Below are 17,330 nucleotides of genomic sequence, written 5' to 3'. Positions count from 1 at the left end.
TATATGCTCAATTATTGATTCTCCAGTCTCCATATTCCTTTCTTTCCTTTTGGACAATGTCTTTGGTTCCTGTTCTTATGAAGGGGTTGAAAGAGACCAAAGATAAAAACTCAAAGGTATTTATGAAAATTGAGAACTGTTGCACAGGACAGGAAAAAAAAAAAAAAAGGAGACAACAATAGCACGGTCAAAATTATGTAATAAGCCAAGGACACAACAGTTCTCTACTGTACAAAGACAACTTGAAAAAACTTGCTCGAGAGTGTATTACATATTCAAATATCCTTCCAGTTCTGACTTTCTATACAAAGATACAACCTTTCAGCAGGGTAGCAGATGGATCAATGGACAGTGGCTTTTTAAACAAGTAAAACAACCATTTTTAACAGAAGCCCATCTTCACGAGTCTGCATTGATTCCAAAGATCCGAACCTTGTGCATGTTCGGGAACTTGGCAACAACAAGCACTAGCACTGCAAGTGTGTTGAAGAAGAGCATTGGATATTGATAATCAGTTGTGTGAGAGGCTATCAAATACCTGGCAAGAAAGAAAATTTGAGCGTAATGTCAATGTGTAGCATTGCAGTATAACTCAAGGTGAAATGATCAAATGACTCGACTTTCTTTTTGCACTTAAGAAAAAGGGGTTGGGCACCAAAATCCAATATTCTTATAGTTACTTGCATGTGCACCAGAACCACTCCTACTTGGTAATTTAAGTACAAACTTTGAACAAGCTAATGCGAGATGAAGTATCTAACAAAATTCAGGTGGCAGAGCATGCAACTGATATCATGCATAAATGTTGCTTGGCTATGTCTTTTGGTGTAGCCCACAATAATTAGCATTCAAGAAAGCGCCTGAATTATTGACATGTAACATGTTACATACTGCCATAAGGTATGGGGTAATAAAATATATCCGCAACATTAAAAAATGGCCTACCTTGCCTTTCAAAGATTTATCTATGCACAACAAACTATATCTTGTTTACTACATTAACCAGATTGGAAATTAGATATATAAAAGACATTTCGTAGTCTCAACAATGCAATAGCTGCCCAATGATTGCACTCCAATCCTTAAGTGTCTACATACTATGGGCAAAAATGTAGAATACTATTAACTACCCTTAACAAGCACGTGCACTTAACTCAGATTTACTCAGATTCAACAATGATATGCAAAGTTCAAACCTTCATGAGAATACAATCTTGTGAATATGTTGTTGAGGAAAAAAAGATTGCTTATGCTTTTCTGAAGCATAATGGCTCCTGCATGGTTAACTTAAATTAAAAGAGGAGTGGAGATGCTTGATGCTACCTTCAATAAGGGTCAGAGGAATAGTGAGAGAAAAAAAAAAAAAAAAAAAGACAATCACCCAGAAATAACAGATACCTGCACAAATATGTGCATAAGATTTTGAAGCTTGTCATATCATCAAAATAAATTACCACAATTAAATCACATGATTTTCCCATTTGGTCCAGAGCTGACTTAACTATGACTTCCATATATTCATACAATCAGCTATTTAATATATACAGTATCAAACATCAATAATGACAAAAAGAAAATAAAGCAACTAAGAAAAAAATAACTCAACATGCATATTTATTCAAACCATGAGTATATCTTTACAGAAAGAAGAAATAAAAAAAAGGACAATAATAGAGTAAAAACAGATGCATTGGGAAAAAAAAAAGCGGGAACTTACAGCACCACAGGAACTACAGTTAGAAACTTCCTATTGCGTGTAAGCTGCTTTCCATTGTCTATCTGTTCCCACCAAGTTAGCCCATTATAGATCCCCTGGTCTTCCGCAAAGGGTGTTCCTTTCTTCCAATGGAAGAAGTGGTATGTGATCTACAAGGTGAAACATTCTACTCAATATTCTACTCAATCACTGTCCATATAACCACAAAGCAACTTAAGCTAGTATTTGAAAACAAGCATATGAAACAGAAAAAAAGAACACAAGAGAAATTGATCTAAGTGACATTCCTTTTAACAGAGTGCTAAGCCAAAGAGAAACTGCTGTTAAGTTATTTAAACGGCCAAAAATTGGAAATATAAAGCCCTGTTAAACAGCATCAACACTGTCGTAGCTTAGAGCTATTAAAGCTTTGATAAATCATTCAATTAGAATTTATTTGCTAATTACTTGAGTTAAACAAACAGAAGACACCGTGACATATAATAATCACTTTGAACTCAAATAACAAATCTGCAGTAAGTATATACCCCTCCTTGAAGTTCATCCATATTGAGGAAATACAACACAAAGCACTTCAGAAATATAACTATATGGCTAAAGACATCAGTGAAAAACTGTGATGTGATGACAGAACCACTAGGTCTACTATAAGAGAATATACATCCAGGAATTCATAGAAATGCATGGGTAAAAATATGTAAACGCAGATGTCTAATCCCCATATCTCAGAGCTCAATAACCTAGTTCAAATTCCATTTTCTAATTTTCCTACCTTTGAATCTGGATCCAAGGCACTGGGTAACATAGAGAAAACAGTCTTAACACTTACAGTGATTTACAAACTTTCCCAATATGAACCATAAAAAAGAATATAACTCAGCTTCTAAGACTCTGAATTTTTCTCCTCACAGGTTGCACCAACCAGATTTACATGCAATCTTGGTGCAGCAGCATATCTCGGCCATTACACAACATAAGCAGAAGCCTACCCCAGCCCACAAGCAAGAAGGGTTGATAACTGATAGTACAAACAACCAGGGTTATTGCACCTTAAGCGTAATTTATTAAGCACTGAGTGGATAATGTTTGTCTCGATAAGCCTATCGGGAAAATCTGTTAACATTGCAATGTGGATTTACAAAAAATTTTGGACACAATTATGGCAAGTAGCTGGTCTTTGTGAATCAAACTTCCTCAAATGGTAAAACCTAACTTATCCATGGAAAGTTTATATAATACTATAATAACTTTGATACAATGTATCAATAAAAAAAAAAAAAAAAGATTAAAAGCCGATATATCACAATGTATATACAAAAAAAAAAAAAAAAAAAGAAGAAGGGGGAATTTGAGTTCGTATAGACTTGCAAACTAGAAAGAAAATGTATTGGAACATTACGTAATGTTGAAAGCAGAAGTATATATGTGAGTTAAAGTTGATAACTCCACAAGGACGGTGGGATGTTCCAAGAATGACAAGGGCAGATAGAGACTTCAACAAGAAAATATGTATCTGGCCACAGTAAGGAGTTAAAAATGGAAAGTTGAGATTCAATGTCCTGGCTCTGCATAGATATTCTGACTTTTTTTCTGATGTTTTGATGTATAAAACTAAAAAAGAGGAATTAAAACCCAAACATCCATATTCATGGAGCTAATACAATGATGCATTCATTGGAATCCAACAACTCACAACCAAGTTCCACCAATCTCACTTGTCTGTTTATTACAAGATCTACAAAATATGAAAACTAGCCATGGTAAATAATGTAGCTGCACATGTTTACTTTAGAGGAATGGAAACCCAAATTTTTTTACTAAGCATTGATAAATCAATTTGGTAATTTAAGAAAAGAAATTTCAGCTTTACAGGACACTGAAGACAAGAAACATATAATTTAAATATTTTGCTTTTACTTTACAAATAAGCTGATGTTAAGCTTGTCTAAAGTAATAGATAAATCTCTTTCAAAAAAAAAAAAAAGTAATAGATAAATGGGCAAAATAAACATGCCGGAAAAAATTCCAAGAACAAAGACTCGCAATAGTCAGGTAGAAGCTCCACAAGAGCATTTCTCCTGAACCCACATAACAAAATCCAACAAACACAAAACACTCGGAAACCTAAAATCCAAAGGGGAAGAATCCAATTCCAGCATTTAACAATACAATGACCCACATAGCAGAGACTCCAATTCGGGTACTCAAAAACATAATGACCCACATATAAACTCTTCAATCCATTAGTATTATTTCTCTCTTCGGCTTATAAAAATCAAATAAAAAAATTCAAAACCCTAATCAGCACAATACTGTCTTCTAAATAAATAATAATAAAAAAAGCAGATAAAACCCAACAGCAAATCCAGAGCACAACCCATATAAATACAGAGGTAGAATAGATAGAGAGAAATAGAATAGAAAACGTACACAGAAGTGGGCGAGATTGACGATAGTCCAGGCCATGCCAGGAGAGCAACCAAATATGGAGAGAACAAGGAGCCAACAGAAGAACAAGATGAGTATATAGGTGGTCCAAACCCCTGGATACATGAACCACTCTGTATTCCGGTTAAGATCCGCCGGTGGCACCGCCTTTACATACAGATTAGCCATAACTTTCTTTTTCTCGTATGTCCGAATCAATCTCTCCTGGATGATGATCCAATGAGATATGGTTACTGGTTGGTGATGATATTGATGATTTGGGTTTGATAGAAGTAGACGAAATGAATTCTTTGGGACAAAAAATTAAGGGCTCTGGTGAATTCTGATTTATGAACTAATCCTAAAACAGACCCAAAAACCCAGATTGCGTTTGCCTTTTGGTCGTAATGTTAACTTTTCCAACTGATCCATTAACTAGCGATGATGACAGATACCAGACTGGAATACAAAAATATCTTTACTAAACGGCACCGTTATAGATGCCCGATTGCCAAAATCACGATAATTATCGAACATACCAATAAACTAACAGTAATAAACTAATAATATGACGATTCCATTGTTTTTACTTACTAAAATACAGATCAAGCTTCATTGAGGTAATGGAGATTTCTATTTAGACCAAAAACATATATATTGAGAATTTTAAATTATATATAATAAGGATTAAATTGAAGCTAAGAGAAATGATTAATTAAGTATGAGGATTATCTCTGTGATTCTCATCCTATAATTTTCGTTCTATTTTTATTTCTCATCCATTCTAAATTTTTCTCTTGTTTCTTTATTTAAGTTTGTTGTTTTATCCTTATTCACTATAATTTTTTTATTAACAAATACTACTATAATAGTCAAGTCTGACTATTATCATTAATTAAATCATGATTTAAATAAAATCAAAATATCAAAATGAAAACGCTATTTACTCAAATGTTTAATTAATTTTAAGAACAATTTAATAGTAATAGATATTAATGCAAGGGTATATTAGAAAAATAAATAAAGTTTAACTATATTAACTAAAATTTTTTAATTTATGTGCAAGTCAAACTAAGATAGTAATTTATAAGAGAAAGGGAGTATCTAATTATTTTATAATAATAATTATCCTAAATACATTTTTGGATTTACTTGTTTTTATTATTACTATTATTATTTTTCACATTTGCTGTCGTGGTGTATAAATTAATTCATTTACACTATGTTTGGGAAGGGGGGATTCTATGGAGGAAAGAAAATATAGGTATAAAATGCATTGTGAATCTCATTTTTCCTGGTTTGGAACAAGGGAGGAAATTTGAGAGGAAGGAAAATTTTTAATGTTTTCCTTCCGAGCCCATAATTTTTCAATCTCTTCAAATTGGGGAGAGAGTGATGGAAGTGGAGTAAAAATTTCTTATATTCCTTCCAAACCAAACATGGGATGGAAAATAAGGAAGATAAATGAATAGTAACAATTTCTTCTTATTTTCCTTTCTCTCTTATTTTCCTTTCCTTCCCAAACATAGTATAAATTAAACTCTGAATATAAATTTATTCCCCGCGCAATGTCTCATTGTCAAGGTTGGTTATTCTTACAAGCAATAATTGATTTAAAAAAAAAAAAATATATAGATGGCATTTGAGGTTTTAAATCCATCTGTTTAGATTATGATTCCATTAATATTCAAAATCATAAAAAATGAGGTTCAAATCAATTAGATGTACGTTAATTGATATTTTCATTTATATAAGGAGTTAGAAGTTTCGGGTTTGAAACTTTTGATCTAAAGAGTTTTTATTAATTTTACTAGTAATTTGAATACTACCCTTATTATATAGTATGGTATTCTTTCAGTCTTGAGTCTGAAAAATATATACTATTTTTTATTAGGCTAAGCCTTATAAAAATAAATAAGTAGTTACTTTATAGACAGTGAAATTAAGGAAGGGACCACTTGAATTTGCCGAGTGATCAAATATTTATTTAGATTGAATTTGTAATATCACTTAAATAATAATTTTTACTTTCATTAGTTTAATTTATAAAAGTAACTGTGATCCTATTCTATACAACAAATCAATCTCGTATATGTTGACATATATATTTAATTTCATAATCGTCAAGATTAGCAGTTTGTCAAACCCTAGCAAAATGAAAAATGAAAAAGGAAAAGATATAAGCAATAAAAGAAACGCTGTCAAGTTTCAAAAATAGAAAAACAAAACACAGAAACCGCTATCTATTAAAAAAACAAAAGTTGTCATTATCTGTTCTGACTGGTCAAACTTAATCAGCTCTTAGTTTATTTGATTTTTTATTTTTTTTTTTGGGTTCTCCTTTTAAAGTGATAGCGTATAGAGGATCTCAGTTGATGCCTTCGTCTATCCAGAAGAAATAAAATAATAATAATAATAATAACACGGCATAAGTCTCTCAATAAAAATTCCATTTTATAATACTGAGAGAAGGAATTTTATATTTTATATTATTGAGATTTTGTTCATTAATTAAAAAACACTAAAGGCCTCCTTGGTAATATTACTTATTTTTGTATCTATTTTTATTAATTGTTATGGGTATAATTGTCAAAAAATTTAATTAATTTCCATAAAACGCTAAATACTAAAGTAGTTAACGTTTCATAAAAAATTTCATCAATTTTTTAAAGTTATTATGAAAGATATATTATTGAATAATTCAATTAACAAAAATAAAGTTTTTGACTTAATCAAAATGTTAAATGCTATTATCCAATATGACTTAAATAAATTATCCGAACGCTAATTTTACTATATACACAAATAAAACGCCTCCTGATTAGAAATATAAAAACAAATGTAGTTAGCACTTATATAAATATTACCAATTCCAATCATTATCTTACAAGGAATAAAAAAAAAAAAAAAAGACTCGACTTTAATTAATAAATAAATATATAAATAAAGAGTGCGCGGCACTACTTTTTTTTTTTTTAATTTGTTTAATGTATCCTACAGTAATCCCTTATAATAGAAAATAAAGAATATTCAAAGGTTATTATGGTTGAGATATAAAACAAAACTATATAAAAAAAATCCCACCAAAAACTTACTGTCTCTTGTTTCTGACAAGTTAATTATAAGTGAAGATGTAGTCAACGGTTTTGTGAAAGAAAAGGATGCTGGTCCATTCAACTTGTAAGAGATAGAGCTATAAGTATAATCACCTTAATACCCCTTTCTCTTTAATTTTAATTTTAATTTGTGTCACTGCTCTGCTCTTTTACATTGCGGATTGGGCCGTTTATTGTTGACCGTTCAAATGTCAACTACAAATTAACAAGCCATTAATTATTCAAACCACTTGTTCACTGCTTTTTGATGCAGCTCATATATGAATAATAATATCTGAGTTCTTTGTTATTGATGATCTTCATTTTCCCAGAATATATAGCAATAATATGGATTCTCTTGATATACCATCTTTCTTTATCTGCCCCATCTCTCTTCAAATCATGAAAGATCCTGTTACTATCTCCACAGGCATGACTTTTGATAAAGATAGCATTCAGAAATGGCTATTCTCTTATAACCATATCACTTGTCCCATTACAAAAGAACCTCTCTCCGATTTCTCTCTTATCCCAAACTCCAATCTTCTTCGCTTGATCCAGTCATGGCAGTTACAAAATCTGCCCTATGATATATCAACAAAATCTATAGCGCAGAACACAAAGCTGGAAGCCTCGGTCTCTAATATTAGTCTTCTTCTTGAAGAAATCAAACAACCTCACTTACAGGTGAAGTCTCTTGGAAAAATCAAAACCCTAATCCAAGAAAATAATGGTGACATGAATTTATCCATAGGAGATGATGTTTTATTTTCTTCCGTAGCTTCGCTTGTAGCGAAATCTGGGTTACCTCCAGGTCACGGCTCATCGTCTATAATTATCGATGAAGCACTGTCTATTTTATGTCTTTTAAAGCCATCTGATGAGACTTTAAAGATAGTGTCAGGGAATGAAAATGGGGTTTTGATCGTTTCACTTTGTAACATTACGACAAAATATTTACACAACCAGGCAAGAACAAAAGCTGCTCTTCTTCTAAAGTCCATATTCAAAGTTGTAGATGAGACTTACAAGGCAGAACTTAAACTAGAGTTCTTTGAGAGTATTACAGAGATATTAAAAGATCAAAATTCAAAAAATGGAAGCATGGCTGTTTTAACCATTTTAATGGAGGTTTTACCATTTGGAAAAAATAGTGAGAAAGCAATTAGAGGAGGTTGTGTTCCAGTTCTTGTAGAATTGTTGGCTGAGAATATACAACGAAGGGACTGTGAGATGATGTTGACCGTGTTAGAAAAGCTTTGCAGGAAATCTGAAGGGCGGGCGGCTTTTCTTGCGCATCCAATCGGCATTGCAGCTGTTTTGTCAAAGATTTTGAAGGTTTCTCATATTGGAAATGATAAAGCAATTAGTTTGTTGTTGTGTGTTTTGAAGTTTTGTAAGAGTCGTGAGGTTGCACAAGAATTCGTGGAGGTTGGCGGTGTGGCCAAGGTTTTCATGGTGGTGCAAAGTGGATGTGATTCGAAGATCAAGAATAAAGCTAATGAAATTTTAGGGTTTCATAAAAATACATGGAGAAAGTGTTCTTGCGTTCCCTCTCCTTTGAAAGTTTAATTAATTACTTGAGACACATAGTATATGGTTTCTTTGTTTTCCCCCTTGAGAAAGGAGAATTATTCTTTTCTTTGTTTTTGTTTTTCCTGGGTTTTTTTGGTTATTTTGAAGCGTGAAAGATCTTCTTCTTCTTTCCTTGTTTATGCAGATTTTATGAAAGATGTGTCAAATGTTAATTATAAATATTAAAATGAAACATTTTATACGTGTTTATATTTTCCTTTGGCAGGATTGTAGTATATATGTTTCATTTTGTGTAATATAACAATTCAAAGTTGACAATTGTAAATTGGGTGTAAGTTTCTTTCTGGAAGTGTCTGGTGCTAATCGGTGACTAATTCTATATAGACAAAATGCAAACATACGTAATTTGATAAAACTTAATCCTACGTTTATCAACCACCCTCTTTCAGATCGGAAAGTGCCAAACACACGACGATGGTAGCAGTTGAAAACATGATTTCACCGAACAATTCACCACTTATTACTCTGTACATGTTAATAATTTTTGATTCAACAATATTAAATTACTTTAAAAATCTCAATTATCGCAAGGTGAGCATATAAATTAGATTCCGAAAACAGCATTTTGCTATAATCTTTACGGTCCGAAGAAATTAAACCTCTTTAATATATATATATATATATATATATATATATATATATATATATATATATATATATATATATATATATATATATATATATATATATAACTTGGGAGTTCACGAATTTAAATTAATCTGTTTCTCATTATTACAAAATAAAAAGAGTTACTTGTCCTAATATATCCATTTTTCTTGTTCTTGTTTTTTTTTTTTTGGGTTATTTGCCCATAAGTACAACAATTAAGATAATTAGTTGGTTATATAATCCGGTTTACACAGGGGATGGAAGCAGCTCCCCTAATAAGAGAAATGATTTCCTTTCCCTTATGTCAAAATAATTAAAACATATTAAAATAATTAATTATATAAACTTTAATTTAAATTATATACAAATTTCAAAAAGAAAAATCATGAATTTTGAAATTACAGTGGAGCTCATTGATTTGGGGGGGAATGACCACCCTCGAGAGCTCCGGGTCAACGTGAACACACATATATAAATATGGTCGTTGTTTGTTTGATTGATAAATTGATAGGAGTCCAGTTGATATGAGTTAAGGCTTACGAATTTTCTTCCCCTACAACTTGCAATCCTGCACTGCAGTATATTTATGAAGTCAACTAAATAAACTAACTCAGGCTCTTTTTGACTGTTGACATACTTTACAAAACCAACTACAAGTCAATTTAGATCCAATTTTACTGGGCTTATAGTTTTAGAATGGACACTAAGTGGGTCCACAAAAATAGAGAGGGCCCAGACGAATAACTTCTTTGACAGACAGAACTGCTTTTTTACTTTTTTTTTTCTCTTTTAAATAATTATGTATTATTTCATCAAATTTATTTGCTAGATTGTGGTCTATTTTTAACTTTTAAATTTTTAAGTAAGCAAGAGCTAATTGCTAGTCAGACTAAATTTTGAAAATAAAATATTACTGATTTGAATAATTTCAGAATGTCTGGTAGGAAGAATAATTTCAGTAATTATTTAAGAAATAACTCAAGTTTTTGCAAATAAACTATGATAGTTGTGATTTTATTAGAAATATAATATAAAATTCAGAAGATCACTTTTCAAAATTGATTTTTTTGCCAACAAAACGCGCATTATTTACTTTTTTTTTCTTTTTTAATTAATTAGAATAATTAATTAATTAATTAAAATTTGATGTGGAAATTAATGAAGCCAGAAGAATATCGGGAACAAATAGAGATAAACTAGTATAATGATAGTGACAAGAAAGCACAACCGTAGCACTAATTAAAATGTAAAATACTATATTGGAATTTGCAAGATAACATTAGGGCAAGCGCACTAAACAGTAAAATAATAATAATAATTAAATAAGTGGTGACTGCACCTAAAGTTAGGTCTCTGACTCTCCTTCCACTGGTCACATATACTTAACAAGTTGATTTAACTTCCAGGATCTGTGACAGTTGCCTTAGAACTTGGAAACTAAATTTACAAAAGCAATTGCTGGCTGTTGACGTGGCCAAATGCATGTATGCATGTGGTATATTACTGGAGGGAGATTTCAAAGTCTTCAAATTGATATCCCTAAATCAAAAAACATTTGATCGATATGTCAACCAACACAACGATTATGAATCAATTGAAGTGCATTTTATTGCTTAATGGCAAATAATTAAATATATTGAGATAATATCTCTATGTGCATATTGAAAGGTGAAAGATCCACTTCCTCAAAAGTACATTACCGTCGGCATATCTTCTGAAACTTTGTAAATTTTAAAACCCATATTAATGCAGTGGAGTCTAGCTAAAGTCGATCTTCTCCTTTTTTTTTTTTTTTTTTTTTCTTTATTTATTTAAATTAGGTCATACTCTCTCTTGCGTCTCTTTCTTTGGCCTCTAATCTGTCAAAAAAACAAAGAACTTAAAAGCTTCTTCTACCACCCTCCGGCCTCCACTATATATATAACGGCTTTACTAATTACAACCGATCATATATGTAAATACACAACAAAAGCCGAACTAGTTTCTCTACTCAAAGGTTCAAAAACAGTAATAACCTTAAACTTGCCCTATCAAGAGCCTAAACTTTGTTATTTAGTTATGGGAAAGGAAGCGTCGAACAAATTAGAATGGAGGATAAGTGTAGATGATGGGACATCGGAGAAATTGGTGGCAGAATCAGATGGGCCAGTAGTCAAAAAAATATGGGTATGGTTAAAGAATTTAATCATTTTGAAAGTTTGGAAATTTTTAGAGAAGGCTTGGATGATGGGAGTAGCTGATCCTAGAAAGGTTATCCATGGTGTGAAGGTAGGAGTGGCACTTTGTGTTGTGTCACTTTTGTACTATATGAGACCCTTGTATGAAGGTGTTGGTGGGAATGCTATGTGGGCAGTTATGACAGTTGTTGTAGTTTTTGAAAACACAGCAGGTTAGTTACTCTGCAAATAACCAATTAATTTTCTTTAATTATATAAGACTAATAATTTTATTGCAGGTGCAACACTAAGTAAAAGTATTAACAGAACGATTGCCACTTTTCTTGCTGGATCACTTGGTCTTGGTGTTAATTGGATTGCAAGTCAGACAGGAGCAAAACTGCAGCCAGTAATTCTTGGATTCTCAGTTTTCCTTTTTGGTTAGTAATTTTTTAGAAATATTTTTTTTTCCCTACAAATTTTTTAATGGTAATAATATGCTCATTTCTTGGTTGCAGCTTCAGCAGCAACTTTCTCGCGGTTTATACCAATAGTTAAAGCGAGATTTGATTATGGTGCTATGATATTCATTCTCACCTTCAGCTTAGTTTCAGTTTCTGGCTATAGAGTTGATGAATTGTTTGATTTGGCTCAACATAGATTTTCCACAATCGTTGTTGGAACCTCTTTGTGCATTTTGATAAGCATACTTATCTGTCCCATCTGGGCTGGCGGCGAGCTTCACAATTTGATTATTCGTAATCTCGAAAAACTTGCTCATTCCTTAGATGGTATGTACAAATTACCTCAGCCTAATACAATTTATATTTGAAATAATCCATTTCATTTTTACATAAATTTCAGGGAGTTGAAAGTAATTATCCCAATTTTTTACATGAATGATTTGCAGGATCTATGGAATGTTATTTCGCAAGCAATAGTGACGAGGATCCTAGCAAGAAAACGGAAGGGTACAGATGTGTGCTTAATTCCAAGGGAACAGAAGATTCTATGGTAATTAGTTGCTAAACCTTTTTAATTAGTTTCATAAATTGTGAATCTCTTTAATTCTTTGTAACTTCAAACTTGGAAAACACAAATAGGCAAATTTTGCAAGATGGGAACCTGCACACGGTCGTTTCAACTTCCGGCATCCTTGGAAACAGTATCTCAATGTTGGAGCCTCATTGCGTAGCTGCGCTTATTGCATTGAGACTCTAAATGGCTGCATTAACACAGAAATTCAGGCACCTGAATATCTAAAGAAGCATCTGAGTGATCCATGCGAGACGTTGAGTTCCTATGCTTCAACCGTGTTGAAAGAATTGGCAAATACCGTAAAAACCATGACAATATCATCAAAAATAGGGTTATCTATCACAGAAATGCAATTCGCAGCTCAAGAACTTAAAAATTCGGTTAAATCTATTCCTAACCACTTCGCTGCAAACCCAGAAGGTGGTAAAACTGAGCCTACTGCAAAAACAAGCCCACCATCTGTAATGGACGTTCTGCCACTAGTGACATTAGTATCTTTGCTACTAGAAATTGTAACAAGAGTGGAAGATATAGTTGATGCTGTTAATGAGTTGGCGAGGCTAGCAGACTTCAAGACTGTCACTACCAATGGAAAGGCCAATCAAAATAATCCCAATAATAATCAAACGATGAAGAACCCACCAAAAGTATGAGTCGGAGTTAACAATAGTAAATAGTAATTATTAGAAAGTTCAACGTAATCTCATAAGTTTCTATTTTCGCATGGATGATAAGTAGATTGTTCTGTACAGCAATGTAAAAAAAAAAAAAAAAAAACAATAGAGAGAAAAAGTAGGAAAGCAATCTTTGTTTAAAGAAAATCTGGTTCATGGTACTATCAGTTTGCACGAAAATTTGATTTTGTCGTTTGTTGTTATAGGATATCCTAGTCATTTATGGTCTCTTCAATTCGAGCAATTGCTCCACACAAAGCATAGCACCAACTTTTTAATTTTCTCGAGTGTTCTACCATTAAATTCTGTGTTGTGCTCGAAACATCAGCAAATGTTACATCAGTAACTATAGTTTAAGTCACCTCTTTGCAAAAATTAAAAAATAATTCTTATTCTTAATAATAAAGAAATACAATAAAAAAAAAAAAATAGCCATGTATAACTGATAAAAATCCATCATATTCCATACCATAAAATCAAACCGAGTTGAATTTCAGTAATACAGTTACAAAATAGAATAGACCATTCCAAGGAATGATCATTCAGCAGTTGAGTACACGGTAACTGTTCTACATACTTACAATGGAAGATAAAGAAAAAAAATGAATTCCCACATGAACAAATTTTTATTAATTCATACCATGGTAGCAATGCATGTGTGACTAGCTTCACAGGAATGGTGATGAAATTAAAGTCATCTGGCAATCAGACTGTGTGAAAGCTCATTATCCTCAGAGACTTCCTCCTCAGGATCTACCCATCCTAGATTCACAGCCAGGTCTTCAACAGCAACCTTGATCACATCAGTTCGAACACCTATATCTGTAGCATATCTACTCATACAGTACATCCCAGCTGTTACTGTAGCAACACCAACAGGACTTGGCATTAGCAACTTTAAAGGTGATGAAAGAAGCGCGGCTAATGGAGCACCAATGACTGAAGAAGCTTGACCACTTCGTCCAACCCCCTGCTTGTCCATCATCAGAAGACCTGTTTTGCAGTACATAGCAAAATCCTCGCAGTTGTTCTTAAAAACATCATAATTGCCAAATCCATTTTGAAGAAGGTACATTGCTCGGTGAATAACTGTTTCTGGTAGGTCAGATGGTGCAGTTGTACATGTGCCTCCCCGTACTTTTGCTAGAAAGACAGCAGGAGGTACCCCATATTCAAAGCAGTAAAGGGATCCTTTTCTAAGGAAGCAGTCCAGGCAGGAGAGAACTACCCCGCTATTGGGTTGCCTAAATCCACAGTCGGGAAAGATTTCACAGGATGTGGGAATGCTTGATATTGAGTCATAGAGATCAGATGTATCAGAGCCTGAATCCGCATTGTTCCTGGGAGTAAAATGGACCACCTTGCTTCCACCAACATATATACCTGAAAAATCAGATTTCAAATATAGCTTGTTCTATAATTTCAACTGCAGAATATACAACAACAACCAAGCCTTAAATAAACCACTCCAACAACAACAAAATCAATTGTTGGAAAAAAAAAAAAATTCAAGTAAGACTTTCATCTGTTGTTCTAACTTGTCCATTAAATGCACTGGTTGGTCATTGATAGAGTAGATGCAGCATGAGAGAAAAGCTAAAGGAAAGCTATCAAACTTGCACTCTTGAGCCATGCTCATTAGACAATAAAGGCCGAATCCATAAATGCTAGTACCTATAAAGAATTGATGAAAATTAAGGGAGAGTATTACAATTGCATATAGTCCCAACATCAACAAGCCGCACATGCTAGATTACTTTAGATTTTTTAACTTATTCATACCAAAGCATGATAAAATGCATTTGTCAGGTTAATATTGACTTGAAATTCAGCCCAGTGAAAGTGTATGTGAGCAAAACAACAGTATAGAGATTCACATGCTCTTCCAAGTTAGATTTAAGAAATAAGCACATAACAAACTTATGAGCTGATTTAGCAATGAATAAATCCAGAAAATTAGCATTTCTATCTCCTAAAACATGTGAAGATTAAAATGGTCTAATGCCAACTACCACGATATGCATTTTTAATCAACAAGATGCATGAGCTTTGTAGGTTAAATAATTATCAGGTGTAAATGTTTGTGCATTGTAGCTCGTAAAAAGCTTACAGATCGCATTGCAGATATCTTGAAAGAGAATCAAAGTAACTCAAGAATATAAGCACACCCACGGAGAAAGTGGCAGGACTAGGCATGTTTCCAAAAACTAACAAGCAGCTAGCCATAAAGATCCTCACAATAGCTCTAAACTACTCTGAAAGTAGATTCCAACAACAATAATTTGGAAATGTCAAAGACAGGACATCATGGACTAGGCATCTTGAGGATAAACTGGAGTAGTCCAATATACATACCAAAGAAATTACCAAGCCAAATGGCCAAAGACATAATAGAATCCTGACAATATCCTCTCCTAATGCCATCAGGATACATAGAGCACTCAAATTCAAGGGGCCACAAACTGAAATTTTCTCCCTTGTAGGGTCAAGCACCATTGATGAAAAATATAGTTAACATTTTCCAGTAACCATAGACAGATGATTGTTGGTTAGCATAGAGCCTATAATGCTATGAATACAAATCCACAGGATATTCTGACCAAACACTCGATATCTTTTGAACAAAATTACTGAACGCACATAATCTTTCTTCTGCAATATAATCTCCAGATGTGAATGTTTCAATACCTCTATTTTCTTTCTTTGATTAATCTTTTGCTTTAGTTAAACCGGTAAGGTCTATTTACTTCGAAGTCCTCTGAAGTGTAGAAAGATCTATTTCCAACAATGATGTCACAGCAAAATGGTAAGAAAGATGAGCAGGGAAATGAAGAATCTCATAACTTAAAAGTTCTGAGAACTTGTACCTAGATCATTGACAAACATCTATTGAGCAATCCACAAGCATAACCTTGAAAGTTAGGAAATTTCGAACTTGTACACCTCAGTTTCCCCAAGAATTAGTTAATTTAAGCAATTAAAGCAAATTAGAAAACTGGTGTCTCAAATCAACAAAATTCAACCCAATGCATAATCCCAGCACAGAAGTTAAAATTTTAAAAAATAAATTCTATAAGAAGTTAACTAACAAAGGATATGGGAATATACAACAATGGGCAAAAAAAAAAAAAAAAAAAAAAAAAAAGAATCAGAAGGCCAAACAGGGGGAAAAAAAAACCAAATCGAAGCGCAAGAAAAATGCAACGTAATGAGAATTACAGGACAAACTCACATTCCAAAAAATAAAAATTTTCCCAAGTCAACAAACAGAAAGAAACAGAGAGAAGGAAAGGGGAAAGAAATACCATGGTGAGAGTAAGCGAAGATAGCCCTGTATGTGTAGATATGATCCCCTGGCTTGATTTCACTTCTTTCCACTCTGTTGGTGAGCAGACCCATCTCTCCCTCTCTCAAGCTCTCTCTTTCCTGGTGCTCGACTCTTTTACGGAGTCACTTGTAAATTACACTACAATTCACTAACCAGCAAATCGCACCGCTGGTCGTTTCTAATTCTAAAGCCAACAAGTCAGTCGCTTTCAATGAGGTGAGCTCATAAACACATTTTGTGGCAAAATATTATTGGTGCCCTGAGGAATCTGCTCAACAACCTTTACCAATTACCTTGTTATAAATCCCTTTTTCTTTTTTTGTGCATTTTTACGATAAAAAATACGTAGCCATCAAAGGGTATTTCGTCAGTCCTCCTGATAATAATTGGTGGTGGAGGCGACGATCATGATGGCTGATTCTCCCTTTCGTTTTGCTATTGACTTTTTATCCACTCGAGTCTCAAGGGTAAAACTGGAATTCTGAGTATATTTCTGATTCGTTAATCGCCTATATTATTAATCTGATTCGTTATTTGAGGCACTAATCTACGCATGTTTACACTGGAAGGTTATCCAAGCAAAAGCGATACCGTTTTTCTTGGCCCAAAAAACTGTCCCCAACGCCAAAGACTTCGGATTCTTTGCCCTGTTGGCAAGTTATGCCTTGGGGTAGGAACTTGAGCATTTGG

At 33.1% G+C, this 17,330-nt stretch overlaps 4 protein-coding genes across 4 annotated transcripts; 2 read left to right on the top strand and 2 right to left on the bottom strand.

The window, feature by feature from the left end:
* Positions 1-169: 169 nt before the first annotated feature.
* Positions 170-4,587, bottom strand: LOC105642818 (ORMDL family protein). The gene is made up of 3 exons (XM_012227768.4): positions 4,148-4,587; positions 1,718-1,866; positions 170-538 (listed from the first exon to the last, which is right to left on the bottom strand). The coding sequence occupies exons 1-3, from the start codon at positions 4,331-4,333 to the stop codon at positions 400-402; spliced, it is 474 nt and encodes a 157-aa protein (XP_012083158.1). The 5' UTR covers positions 4,334-4,587; the 3' UTR covers positions 170-399.
* Positions 4,588-7,578: 2,991 nt separating this feature from the next.
* On the top strand, positions 7,579-8,950 carry LOC105643329 (E3 ubiquitin-protein ligase PUB22). Its single transcript, XM_012228427.4, has one exon. The coding sequence runs from the start codon at positions 7,588-7,590 to the stop codon at positions 8,809-8,811; it is 1,224 nt and encodes a 407-aa protein (XP_012083817.3). The 5' UTR covers positions 7,579-7,587; the 3' UTR covers positions 8,812-8,950.
* Positions 8,951-11,309: 2,359 nt separating this feature from the next.
* Positions 11,310-13,593, top strand: LOC105643328 (aluminum activated malate transporter family protein). The gene is made up of 5 exons (XM_037640271.2): positions 11,310-11,833; positions 11,900-12,040; positions 12,119-12,391; positions 12,511-12,614; positions 12,704-13,593. Exons 1-5 carry the CDS (start codon positions 11,503-11,505, stop codon positions 13,289-13,291), a joined length of 1,437 nt encoding a protein of 478 aa, XP_037496199.2. The 5' UTR covers positions 11,310-11,502; the 3' UTR covers positions 13,292-13,593.
* Positions 13,594-13,751: 158 nt separating this feature from the next.
* On the bottom strand, positions 13,752-17,049 carry LOC105642817 (NC domain-containing protein-like protein). The gene is made up of 2 exons (XM_012227766.3): positions 16,618-17,049; positions 13,752-14,695 (listed from the first exon to the last, which is right to left on the bottom strand). Exons 1-2 carry the CDS (start codon positions 16,709-16,711, stop codon positions 14,007-14,009), a joined length of 783 nt encoding a protein of 260 aa, XP_012083156.1. The 5' UTR covers positions 16,712-17,049; the 3' UTR covers positions 13,752-14,006.
* Positions 17,050-17,330: the final 281 nt, after the last annotated feature.

This window comes from Jatropha curcas, chromosome 5 (genome assembly GCF_041381405.1).
Source record: "Jatropha curcas cultivar XTBG-Jc1 chromosome 5, XTBG_Jcur_1.0, whole genome shotgun sequence".
Lineage (NCBI taxonomy): Eukaryota > Viridiplantae > Streptophyta > Magnoliopsida > Malpighiales > Euphorbiaceae > Jatropha > Jatropha curcas.
Note: the sequence above shows the minus strand (reverse complement) of the source record. Positions and strands in the feature narration are given on the sequence as shown.

Excerpts from the sequence above, each read along its gene's own strand:
- LOC105642817 (XM_012227766.3), bottom strand. The coding sequence starts at position 16,711 with ATGGGTCTGCTCACCAACAGAGTGGAAAGAAGTGAAATCAAGCCAGGG. Across the intron at positions 14,696-16,617 it reads CTTCGCTTACTCTCACCATG|GTATATATGTTGGTGGAAGC; the intron begins GTATTTCTTTCC and ends CTGATTTTTCAG.
- LOC105643329 (XM_012228427.4), top strand. The coding sequence starts at position 7,588 with ATGGATTCTCTTGATATACCATCTTTCTTTATCTGCCCCATCTCTCTT.
- LOC105643328 (XM_037640271.2), top strand. The coding sequence starts at position 11,503 with ATGGGAAAGGAAGCGTCGAACAAATTAGAATGGAGGATAAGTGTAGAT. Across the intron at positions 11,834-11,899 it reads AGTTTTTGAAAACACAGCAG|GTGCAACACTAAGTAAAAGT; the intron begins GTTAGTTACTCT and ends ATTTTATTGCAG. Across the intron at positions 12,041-12,118 it reads ATTCTCAGTTTTCCTTTTTG|CTTCAGCAGCAACTTTCTCG; the intron begins GTTAGTAATTTT and ends TCTTGGTTGCAG.
- LOC105642818 (XM_012227768.4), bottom strand. The coding sequence starts at position 4,333 with ATGGCTAATCTGTATGTAAAGGCGGTGCCACCGGCGGATCTTAACCGG. Across the intron at positions 1,867-4,147 it reads TCAATCTCGCCCACTTCTGT|ATCACATACCACTTCTTCCA; the intron begins GTACGTTTTCTA and ends TTCACCTTGTAG. Across the intron at positions 539-1,717 it reads ACTGTAGTTCCTGTGGTGCT|GTATTTGATAGCCTCTCACA; the intron begins GTAAGTTCCCGC and ends CTTTCTTGCCAG.